At 41.6% G+C, this 12,422-nt stretch overlaps 2 protein-coding genes across 2 annotated transcripts; one reads left to right on the top strand and one right to left on the bottom strand.

Moving 5' to 3' along the window:
* Positions 1–4,264: 4,264 nt before the first annotated feature.
* Positions 4,265–10,194, bottom strand: pacc1 (proton activated chloride channel 1; the record flags this gene model as incomplete). Its single annotated transcript, XM_080012703.1, has 10 exons — positions 4,265–5,206; positions 5,802–5,909; positions 6,003–6,141; positions 6,390–6,532; positions 6,821–6,975; positions 7,626–7,838; positions 8,255–8,342; positions 9,027–9,084; positions 9,173–9,325; positions 10,082–10,194. 10 exons carry the CDS (start codon positions 10,192–10,194, stop codon positions 5,045–5,047), a joined length of 1,332 nt encoding a protein of 443 aa, XP_079868829.1. The 3' UTR covers positions 4,265–5,044.
* On the top strand, positions 10,192–12,125 carry nenf (neudesin neurotrophic factor). The gene is made up of 4 exons (XM_080012219.1): positions 10,192–10,324; positions 10,941–11,001; positions 11,193–11,296; positions 11,416–12,125. Exons 1-4 carry the CDS (start codon positions 10,193–10,195, stop codon positions 11,590–11,592), a joined length of 474 nt encoding a protein of 157 aa, XP_079868345.1. The 5' UTR covers position 10,192; the 3' UTR covers positions 11,593–12,125.
* The last annotated feature ends 297 nt before the right edge of the window (positions 12,126–12,422 follow it).

The raw sequence follows: 12,422 nt of genomic DNA, 5'->3' as shown, positions 1-12,422 counted from the left end.
AAGGCATCAAGCGTGTCAAACCTAATTATATACTATACAGGTATGCAGAACTGCTGCCTAGCTGCCAGCTATCAGTTTAGTAGCTGATCTTTTTCAGCCCTAACAACAGATTCTGACACATTGAATCAACACTGTGGAAATACTGAGAGCTACATGGTCATTTTTCTTGGCTGCCGTAGCTCATTCTTGCAACAACATACTTTGATGCCATAGCAGAATGCCGGCAGAGTTCAAGTAGGAGAAGAGTCTAATTCTAACCTGCTGATATACAGACGCTGTGGCCAGAAGGGAGAGCCATGGGGGTGTTAGTGCTATGTCTGGACTTGAACATTCACAAGAAGGCAGAGAAAATAACACCAGAAGCAAACCAAATGCTGGTGAACTCGGCTGCGGCCGCTTAGTTCATGTTTTTAAAGACGCTTTTGTTTTTAGACATAAAACGTGAACCTGTTCTTTAAATAATTCTTATTTATAATAGAAGTAAAACACACATTGTTCAGTGAGTCCACCGCTGTGGCTGATAGCCAAACAGGTAAAGTGTATTTTAATGTAATTTTAATATTTGATATTTTATTCATGCTGTTATGACAGGTTTGCTGTATAACGGTCGACTCCAGAGGCCATACCTTATTTCTCTGAGAGTTGGTACACCATTCACCACTAAATGAGTCGCTTATACCTGAATACTGAAATTATTAATGCAGCTGCATCTGGGACAACAAACTAAAGAAACAAAGTGCTTGGTCTTAGGAAAGGGATGCCAGTTTAGGTGTTTACATAAAGCAACACTTCTTAAGGCTTAGTTAAGACTTAACTAAAGTGTGTTTGAGTCCACTTGTTAATCAGAAAAATTGATTGTGTTTATTCTACAACCCACACTGGTTTTGCTAGCACTTCAAACAAATAACCTGATAGAGCAGAGACTTGGTTTAAAGGTAAATCACCAAATCACTTGGTATACCTCAGTTCTATTTCAATGCATTCTGTCTGCACTACAACAGACCAACTTTACCATGGCAAAGGCAGTTGCGCCAATAAACAAATTCTGATTCTGGGGGTAAAAGATCAGATTTTCAACCCGTTACCCGCTTACCAGTGACAAATTCAACAACACTTGTAAAACAATGAAAATTTAAGTGCAAAGTGCAACCGCCTTCATATTCTGCAAATTATCTTCATCAATCTCCAAAAAAGCTCATGGTCGTTGTTGGTACTTTAAGTACATGTATTTCTGAAATGAATGCAATTGCAGTTGATTGCTCAGCTTCAAATCAATTCAAAGGACCAGTCTGCATGAATACGTGGGCTACACTTGGCCCGCGGGCCACTAGTTGAATGGGCCTGATATACCTGCCTTGTTATTAGCATGAAACTAGCGAGCTTGCTAGGTGTAGCCCATGCGGCGAACTTGTATAGCTATACAGTAATACAAAACATGGTCGCAAATGTAATTTGGCGAGGCATCGCGTAAAATATAAGAGGAATAATAATTTTCCGCAAACGATGAGAATAATATTAAAATGGTTGCTGACAAGTCGCCAACCGCTAGCAAGCGGCTAATGGAAGTTGGGAAGCGAACACTCCAGCAAAGCCAATGGCGCTAGCGCTGATAAACAACACCATTATATCCGCTTCGGCGCCAAGTGTCGTGTGTGCGAATAACTCTGTAACGTATAAGATACCGAGACATCAGTACTGAGCCACCTACGTGACATCCCAGAGTGTTTACGGAAAGCATCCTCTCATCCACCGAAGCTAACTGTTAGCACGACCGCGAGCAGCAACAACAGTCCCGCCCCCTGGGCTGAGAGCTCGGCGTGGGGCGCGTGTTGATGACGTCAGACGCGTCGAACCTCACCCACCGGAAGTGGTTTTATATATTTTTAAATAAAACAATAATAATAATAATAATAATAATGATAGTAATAATAATAATAATAATAATAATAATAATAATAATAATAATAATAATAATAATAATAATAATAATAATAATAGTAATAATAATAATAATAATAATAATAATAAAGTTCTGAGAATAAACAAAGACAATAATGGTCAATATGCAACAACAAATCTACATATGAACAAAAAAATATGTTTATTGTCAAGAATACAACAAACGATATAATATTGGCTGAAATATGTATAATATAATATACACTGATATCCAGATGAAACTAGAAACATATACAGAAAAATAAACAATACAACTAAAGACCTGGAGATATTATGAAACTTTGATATAGAAAAAGATGTAGATGTAGATATAGATATAGATATCGATGTATAGCAGCTATATCTGTTTATTCCTGATCGGCCTCTACTTACATCTATATTCTACAGTATATCTGTGTGTGGGGGGGGGGTTACGTTTTTATGTGTTTTGTTATTTATAATTTAATCTATTTTTATTAACATTTTATTTCTTTTATTTTATTTTAGGGCCTATGCTACCCTGTAGAAGCAATCGTATGCTTCAAAGGATTGTGTCTTACATACATGTATACATATATATATATATATATATATATATATATATATATATATATATATATATATTATATATATATATATATATATATATATATATATATATATTGATTCAAGATTCAAGATTCAAGAGGTTTATTCGTCACATACATATACATATTTCCATACATATATGCAGTGAAATGTCAACGCAAAGCACCCGCACAATATGCACAATATGTTGTAGACTGAACATAATAGCTATCTAAAATTTTCTACTTGACTAAATAATTGATTCCTAAAACGTATTTCAGTAAGTAAATAGAATAATATAGAATAAAATAAAATGAATTAAAATCAAATAACTCAAGAAAGTAATACAGAGTGGGGGTACAAAATAGAAATAAAGGGAATAGACTTATGTATTTGGGATAGGCTATTATGTATATATGTGGGATTGAAACAAATAACAAATACCGTAATATGTTCGTTAGACAAGACATTGAAACCTTCTATTGTAGTATATAGAGATTCAACATTCAAGATGTTTATTCGTCACATACATATACATACTTCCATACATATATGCAGTGAAATGTCAATGCAACGCACCCGGTGATTACGCACAATGTGCTCTAGACTGAACACAATAGCTACCTAAAAATTTCTACTTGACTAACTAACTGATTCCTAAAACGCAATGCAGTAAGTAAGTCGAATAATATAGAATAAAATAAAATAAGAGATCAAAGGTAATATACATATACATATAATATAATACAGTACAATATAATATAATATAATTTAATATAATAGTATTTTTAATGTGCACATGGAGACCACCAGGCGGCGCTGTGTTTCTCTGTTTTCGGCCCAACCGGAAACACCAGAGCCCCACGAGGCCCCGCTCCTCAAAAGTACAGCCAAAGTTGAGGCACAGGAAATGACGCAGTATGTGCGGCGCGGCGCCCGGGTCAGCGCCTTGAGCGGTGAGTTGAAGGGCTCCAACAAGTTCAATGAAACATCATTCTCCAGGGAAGGCCACCACCAAAAAACGCTGTTTGTCATGCATGTCAAGTTATTTGTTGCAACAAACCTTGTCTATCTATCTATCTATCTATCTATCTATCTATCATCTATCTATCTATCGATCTATCGATCTATCTATCTATCTATCTATCATCTATCTATCTATCGATCTATCTATCTATCATCTATCTATCTGTCATCTATTTATCTGTCATCTATTTATCTATCATCTATCTGTCATCTATCTATCTATCATCTATCTATCATCTATCTATCTATCATCTATCTATCTATCTATCTATCTATCATCTATCTATCTATCATCTATCTATCATCTATCTATCTATCATCTATCTATCATCTATCTATCTGTCATCTATCTATGTATTTAATATTTAATCGAATCCATTTAATGTCGTCTCAATCTCATCTGGTGTATTTCATAACTTGGATAGGGTTTCCATGTCCAGTGTGTGTTATGTAATGTTGTATTGTTGATCCACCACTAAACCAAAAAACAAAACAAAACACACCAAACTGAAACTGACACAGGAACTGGCTCTACATCAATAAATGAGGTCAGAATGGAGTTCCTGCTTCTGATATAATTCCTGTTCTACAACTTCTACTCCACACCTGGATTCCCTCCTCTGGACATAAAAAAAATAAAAAAAAGTGTCGTCAACACGTACCAAACACACATTCCTTAAAGTCGGTTGGATCTCCTGTAACAAAATTCAAACCGATATGAAAACCTATCAAGTTTTGCTTTATTGATTTACCAACATCTGTACTTCCACAACCGAGCGATACGGTAAATTGTTTATATATTTTCTAAATATAATCTCTTATCAATTCAAGTACATTCCAGGTGATAGTGAATCACTTGTCTAGCATTTCGGAGCCAGAGATCCAACAGGATGGTGACAATATTTAACAATACATTTTGGATCCAACAATGTATTCATCAACTGACAAGTTGCGCATACGCTCCTTATACAAAAACAGTGTCATATGAACAATGATGTCACTGCAATCAACCAAAACGGGTTTGAGATCCACCTCTTGAGTATAAAGTTCAGCAACATCTTCAGCAAAAAAAGTAAAAGCAGTCTTACACGACTGGAAGTAGGTACACACATTCAACTCTGTTATTCCCTGGAAATGTGATGGACACTCTAAATCAATACCATTGAATCAGTTTATGGCCCATCGTAATAAAATGCTATATCCCCTGAAATACCTTCTTTTTTTTTTTACATTTTAAGCGACATTTTCAGGTGTATATCATAGTGTTTTCCAGTTCTTCTTATAAATGTATCCCTTTTTTTTTTTTTTTAATTCTACTACATAAAATGCCACAGACTCTCAATGAACTCTTATGGATGCGAATGTGAAACATGTCCAGCATTTAAGTGACGAAAGAATAAACGATTGTTGTCAATAATCACACTAATACATAATTCAAAAACGTGTCCAGTAGTGTCGTGTCGCGTCATGTCAATGGCAACGAGATATTTTTGGAATGCATTAGCTGTGCTCTTCAGTTTATCTGGTTCAGTTCCCTCGTTCTGTTTCTCAAGTATCTCTTCCGCATCCTCACGATCCACTGGATGGTGAGCTTCGCGAAATTGGCAGCCTTGAAGAGAGCCATGAAGACCCCGCAGAGAATGGCGATGGAGTTCCAGGGGTTTGCAGTCACAATCTGTTTGGAAACAACAGATTTTGGAGGATTTAAAGGGAAAAAAATCTAGTTTGCCAAATTTGTGCTTACAAACCACGAGCAAATCTTTGCAGTTTGCGTTCATCAATAAGTTCTTACTTGAATTTGGTCGAAATGCTCAAACAAACTTAGAACCTCCTCAGACGACTTATATGCAGAAATCTAAAAAGCTAACGTCCAAACCTGCTGCTTTCATACCATATTTTAAAGTATTTGGAGTCCGATTGATTTAGAAGTAGGAACAATTGAATTTATAATCCGCTTCTAATTTTGAGCAGCTCAGTGACTTATTTGTTAGCTCAATATGCCAAAATATTTTTATCATTTTTTTTTTTTTTACTCTTTTGAAAAATAACAAATTTGCCTCGTACTACCGCTTCTGTAATGCCAGGGTCGTGTTGTGTGACAGCTGTCTGGAGGCCATTTGAACGCACACATTAGTGCATAACAACCACCGTATCTGTTTACCAGAAATGTCTGCCAGAGTATCTGCTGCAGAGGCTCCACCGTGTCTTTATTCCAAGACGACTATGAAACAGAAAGAAGAGACGAACGCAGGGGAAATGGGAGAACATACCAGTCTTATTTCTTGCATGAAAGGATCCCGCCATTCAAACACAACAAAGAACAGCTGATTGCTCCTCTCTTGGACGGGCCTTTTGTCGTTGAATTTGACAACGCCGGACTGCAGGGGAAAAACAAAACAAGGAAAAAGGATTCTTCTCATTGACGTGTTTCCATCGGTTGTCGACGGTCTTTGCGGCAAACGAGGCGCTACCTCTTGCCGAAACTCCACGGCGTCGCTGCTCCCGGAGGTCTTCACCAGCGACATCTTGACCCAGGTTCTGAATCCTCCAGAGAAGGTCCACATGGAGTAGTTCCTCTCACAGTCCATCATGAATGTTGATTTATCGTCACTAGAGGGATTTACAAAAAGACACTTGGGTGAAAGTTTGCAGTGAGGTCGGTGTCTGGGAAGCGGCCAATCAATGGACAGCACTAAATTGACTTTTCAAATGGATTTGTATGTTGTGGTCGACTCAACCTTGTGGAACTCATACAGTCACACAGTCACGTTAAAAGGCCAAACAGAACCACCAGCGGCATTTCAGCTGAGGCTTCGGCTCACGTCGATCACCCATTACGATACCAATACTTGCGTTACCTTTCATTCAGGTCGCTGTACTTGGCAAAAAGCATGTAGGTGATGGCGCTGAAGTCCTCCTCCGTCTCGTTCTGGCTGAACTGCATGAAGATCAGCTCTTTGTTTCTGACATCGGATGGGCCACGGATGACCAAGGCTTGTTTCTGTGACGGATCAAAGATGCTGCGTCAGCACACTTTAATCTTGGTTTCGAGATGAAAGACGTCAGACCCTGATCAGAGCTCGCTGTAATCAAAGGCTGTATTCTAAATAGAATGATTTAAGGCACCTAATACGCTGCAGGAAGAAGTCGAAAGAGCCACGCAGCTCCATATTCCGAAAACCTGGACTTTGCTTTGTTTGGCGGCCCTCAAAGTGCCTTTATCAAATGTTACGTGCGGCTGAGGATCCCAACCAAAACATTTAAATCGGCCCGCCTCTTAAGTTGTCACCTGCGTTCGGTTGGAGAAGGGCCCCACGTAGGAGACTTGGTCGATCAAACAGTCCCCTTCCTCGGGCTTCCCCGGGGCCACGAGAGGAGGGATGTAGTTGTGGTAGTGGTGCCTGCAGCTCAGCAGCTGAGCTTTACCAGGATACAGCGCAATACCTGCGCAAACATATAGAAGAGGTGAACCATCAGGATGTCTGCAGGTATCACCTGTTACACTTTTAGGTTTTAAGACATCGGAAAAGACCAATTCGAACCAAATTTAAGACGGATTCATGAACAAATCACGTCTTTTATTCAAGAAGGTATTTCAGGTTTTGCAAGAACTATATATTTGGTACACGGTCGAGGTAAGTATTAAGGCAAAATAGGACAGGTTATGAACTAGATCAAACTATGAATTGTTTTTCTAAGTATAGGCTCAGCGGTTGGCTGAGGGTTAACACCCTAAATGTCAACTCCGATGCAGAACTTTTTATTTTGACCAAAAAATGAATACATGGGTAAATCAAATGGTTATGTTGAAATTAACACCCAATTTACAGGTCTTTAAGGACCTGTAGACACCCTGGAATGTATTATGTGTATGTATTTGTGGTAATGAAAGCTATTTTGCTTGGAAAGACAGCAAGTATGCAAATATAAAATGTTCTTGTGTATAAAAAAACATCAACCCACCGAAAAACATAGTCCATGACACTTAATTTCCAGAAAATACTTTTTCTCCCCATACACCGATATCTACACCCCCGACCATCCAAAACCGACCCCAAACTCTATCCAAACTATGAATGTCTGGCCGTACACACCGGGGGGCGCAAAGAAGTCGACCTCCTTGTAGGTGACGGACATGACGGGGTGGTTGAGTTTGTCCAAGAAGTCGCTGATGGTCTGGTAGGCCAGGAAGATGGCCACGCCCGTCAGCAGCAGGTAGATGAAGATGAGGACGACAGTGAAGACGTTCTTCAGGCACGCTTTGCTAACTCTCAGCGACGGGCTGTTTTCCCTGATGTCGTCGTCTGCTAAGGAAGAAAAAGGGGAAACGGGGATGAAGTGGAAAGGGGAGACGCCAGAGCGGATGAGTCAACGCCTGGACATTCGCCACCGCTGGGCATTTCTCAAGGGGCTCACGGAAGCAGAGCCTTCTGCTGTTCAGCTCGTCTGGTTGAGCTTAAAGTGAAAATCCCTGAAATGTTATCCAGAATTCAGTTCAAATTCGAAATTCATTCATTCATTCATTCATTCATTCAAAACAGTCTTAGAAATGACCACTTAAAATAAAACAATTCCTGTACAGGGCAAACATCCTTCAATTTGTAAACGCCGGTTGTCCCATTAGTTTGGTGCTTCGAATGTCTTCCGTACAAGAAGGAAGTCACTCTAAAAGCTTGTGCTTCAACTGCTTATTCCCTCGTTTCCCTGCATCACTCTTTATCACCTTGTGAAACGCTGTTGTTCGGGTGTTCTTGCTCGGGATCATCAGACGCCTCTTCGTAAAAATTCGAAAGCGTCTCATCGCCATTAAACTGTGAAAGATAAAGGAAGGCAATACCTAGTAAAAGTCACAGCAGAGTGAAGCGCAGAGACTTATTAGAGTGCATTTATAGACCTGTACAACTAAGTACTTACCCGGGACTGTTGCTGATACTATTTTTTTCAAGTATATGTAATACACGTCTATTAACTTTCGGGGACTTGAGACTTTTACTCCATCATTTCAATGCAAATATGGATGTTTACATTTCCCACTCGGGGACTTGTCAAATAATATTTTTTAATTGTAAAGTGTAATCAGAATGCATGAGCTCTCCCCTGCAGAAAGCAGGCTGCAGTAGTACACCACTTTGTTGTACTACCGAGGGCACAAGTAATTTCACTATGAATACATCAAGTACATTTGAGGACAAGAACTTGTATATCCCCCAGTCCAGTGGGGGCTTTAACTTCTAACAGAGTGCTGCTGTGTTCTTGTATTGACTTGGTGGAAGTCGGGCTCCCAGCAGTAAAAGCGTCCAGTCCGCACCCCCCGGGGAAGAGGTTCCTTTACATAATGGCAGCGTGTCTGCGCGGTCACATGACGGTGGAAGCGAGGAAGCCTGTTTCCTTTAAACGCGCTGTCGCTGCGAAACTTTGCGCCCGGATGGAAAGACAGACTGACAGACAGACAGACAGGCAGACACACAGCCACATGACCAGTAAACCGAACTCGCCTCTTCGTAGGACTCGTCCCTCCTCGGCATCCCGGAGCTCCTCTCGGCGTCGCCTCCTCTACGAAACGGGGTTCGGTGAGAGGCGCATCTTCCAGGGCCCGCAGCTCCCCGGCGCGCCGCGCCGACACACGCACGCACGCACGGACGGACGCGGCGACGGCGGAGAGGTGGAGGAGGCCGTCCGTCTCGCCACGGCGCGGGGCCGCGTTTCAATGATCCCGGGCTCGACTCCTCCCACGTCGCCCTTTCCGCCGTTCCGCTCCACCTCCTCGGAGCCTTTCTGTCCGGGGTCCTCACGCCTACAATGAAGTCGTGATCATAGAAGAAATGTGGCCCCTTTACAAAAAATAAGAAACTATAAAAATGTAAAAACTAAATCACATAAACAAATATATAAATAAATACATACATTTATACATTTCATTAATTTATAAATGAATAAATGGATAAATAAATACATAGTTAAATAGATAAATTAATACTTTTTTTTATTTCAGGTTTGTTGTGGTGTGTTCAGGTGTGTTGTTTCTTATGTGTTTTAGTACAGGCACGCCTCACTTAAGGACCGAGTTCCGTTCCGACAACCAGGTCGTTAAGCGAATTGGTCTCTAAGCGAGGACCGTGTTATTTCACGGTAAGGGGGCGTGACCATTGCGAACGCTAGTGTAGTGAATACTGACAGACTGAGACAGACAGAACGGTCATGAGATGTATACAGTGTATATAGTATATATAGTGTATATAGTGTATAAAGGGTGATGCGCGATGAGATGCTTGACGCTGAGACGCTGTGGTATTGTACAGTGTACAATACAGTCAGAGAGCTGGTTGTAAGACCTAACGGTCGTTAAACAGGTAGGTTGTTAAATGAGGAGTACATGTATTTATATATTTTTTTATATTTATTTTCTGTATAATACTTGTATTTTAAAGTATTTGATTACTTTATTGTGCTCGGATCGACACTGTACTCAAATGTAACAGAAAAAAAACAGAAAAATAAATAATTCAGGTAAAAAAATAAGTTTTGGGGAGTGAAAGTGACGGGGAGCCACGCTGTGCTTCCCTGCAGCTGGAAGCGGAAGCAGTTCGAGGTGGGCGGAGCTTCGCGGGAGGGAAGCGGTGGACTGCGGGGCTTCCGTATCCACACAAACCACCGCGCTGCCATGGCAACAGCACGGCTCCGCGTCGCTCTGCTGCTCTGCTGCTGCGCTGCTCTGAGTTTCACCCACAACCCGGAGACCAAACCGGTGCGATTATTCACCGAGGAGGAGCTGAGACGATACGACGGAACTGAGGTGTGTGTGTGTGTGTGTGTGTGTGTGTGTGTGTGTGTGTGTGTGTGTGTGTGTGTGTGTGTGTGTGTGTGTGTGTGTGTGTGTGTGTGTGTGTGTGTGTGTGTGTGTGTGTGCGTGGCTGCGTGGGCGTGTGTGTGTGTTATTTGTGCGTCAATTTGTTATTTATACTTACTTATGGAGTGTGTGTGTGAGAGAGAGAGAGAACCTAAAAGCAGGAACTTCTATGTGTGCGTCATAAAGTGTAATATATATATATATATACGCATATAATATGCGTGTTTAGGGTATATCATTGAATCACATGTGAGTGAGGAAAGTCCAAGGATTGAAAGATTCTGCCCGTTTGTTGTTTGCTTTTTGTTTGTGCTGTATAACTGTGAATAAAGTCTCCACAGAATAAACCTCTCTTGGTTTTTCCAGTTTTCTCTTAAAATGTGGTCAAATATGCAGGAAATATATATATATATATATATATACACACACAGTACTCTGTATGTAAACAAACATTGGTTACTGTGTGTGTGTGTGTGAGGGACTGTGCTATGGCCCCTCTGTGGTGCTTGAATGCCTTCTAACATAATGACCCGTCGTTCTCTTAATGTCTCTCATACTTTAGGAGGGGGAGCCTCTCCTCATGGCGATCAAGGGAGTGGTGTTCAATGTCACCGAGGGGAAGGGTGAGCAGCACAAAAACGGCTTTGTGTTCCCTGCTGGTTCGGCGTTCACTGTCAAACCGTGAAACGCAGATGGGCGTCGGGTTCTCTTTCCTGCCCGTCTCACCAAAACGAATGGAAGGGATCAGGCGGCGATTCCCTGATCCCAGCTGTTGCCCCTGGCAATTCATTTCCATTCGTTTTTTTCGTTTCAGAGTTTTACGGGAAAGACGCGCCTTACAACTCGCTGGTCGGGAAGGATTGCACCAGGGCCGTGGCCAAGATGTCCCTGGACCCGGCGGATCTGACCTCTGACACTGTGGGTGGGCGCCGCGGCGAGACGTAATTGGGGGTGTCCACCCCAATCGGCGATGTTTAAAAAAAAAAACGATAAATAGATAAGAAGTAACGGTGCGCTTCTTCTCCCGCCGTCGACAGGCCGGCCTCACCGAGGAGCAGCTGCAGTCCCTGGAGAGCGTGTTCGAAGGAACGTACAAACGCAAATACCCCATCGTGGGCTACACGGCCGCACGCATCCTCAACCAGGACGGCAGTCCCAAGCAGGACTTCCAGTCGGAGGATCAGCCCCAGTTCCAGCACAAGGACGAGTTTTAGGGCGCGAGAGGGCGTCGCCCGTATTCTTCATTTTCCATCAAGTAATAATTCAAAGAAGATGAGCAACGCTGACTGGACGTGTCTGTGTGGAGGCTGGTGTGGGTGGCGCAGGTGGGTGTTGACGTGCATGGTCCGGCGGCAGCGCCACCACCGCCCACGGTGGCTTTGACCTTACAACTTTTGCCCTGGACCGCGAAAATGGCAGAATCACACAAAGGCAAGAAGGTGTAGGAATGTTGGGACGGAAGCTGTTGTTTCATGTTTCAGTCTCTGTGGAACAATGTTAAGTGGCACGGGTCGTTTTTTTTCCCCCACTTTAGCGGCTTCAAGGGCGAATGCAGCCAAAGACCGGAGTTCCATTGTGTTTTACATTTCTAATAACAAATGGGCAAATAAATGACAAGCACAAACCTTTCAACATTCTTTATGGTGTTTGGACTGATCAGCGACGTTGTTCAGGTATTTTCGGCGTTCGCAGACATTTAATCACCCGTGACCCAGCAGAGGTTTTGAAACACGCTCACGTTCTCTATTCCGCCTGATTTTTTTGCTGTTGTTGTATTGTATTAACTATGAATAAAGCTTCCCACACAATAAACCTCTCTGGGTTTTTGTTTTTTTTCCCCTAATGTTGCAACTGAAATGTGGTCAAATCTGCAGGTTTTTATTTCTTTTTTTTCTATTTTCGATAATATCCATTTCTGTCCGCCACCTGTTGATTGTTGGATACGGCGGAAGGGAGGTGAGCTGTGCACGTGTTGTTTAAACGTTCAAACAGTTTATTTATTATTAAAATAGTTGATAGTTGATGAAATAGCTGATTTTCTTTC

This window comes from Zeus faber (assembly GCF_960531495.2).
Source record: "Zeus faber genome assembly, chromosome: 13".
NCBI classification, from domain to species: Eukaryota; Metazoa; Chordata; class Actinopteri; order Zeiformes; family Zeidae; genus Zeus; species Zeus faber.
The sequence above is the reverse complement of the archived record's forward strand: the minus strand, read 5'-3'. Positions and strand labels throughout refer to the sequence as shown.

Bases quoted from the DNA above. Each gene is read 5' to 3' on its own strand.
- nenf (XM_080012219.1), top strand. From the start codon at position 10,193: ATGGCAACAGCACGGCTCCGCGTCGCTCTGCTGCTCTGCTGCTGCGCT. The intron at 10,325-10,940 runs GTGTGTGTGTGT...CTCATACTTTAG, and splicing joins GACGATACGACGGAACTGAG to GAGGGGGAGCCTCTCCTCAT. The intron at 11,002-11,192 runs GTGAGCAGCACA...TTTTCGTTTCAG, and splicing joins CAATGTCACCGAGGGGAAGG to AGTTTTACGGGAAAGACGCG.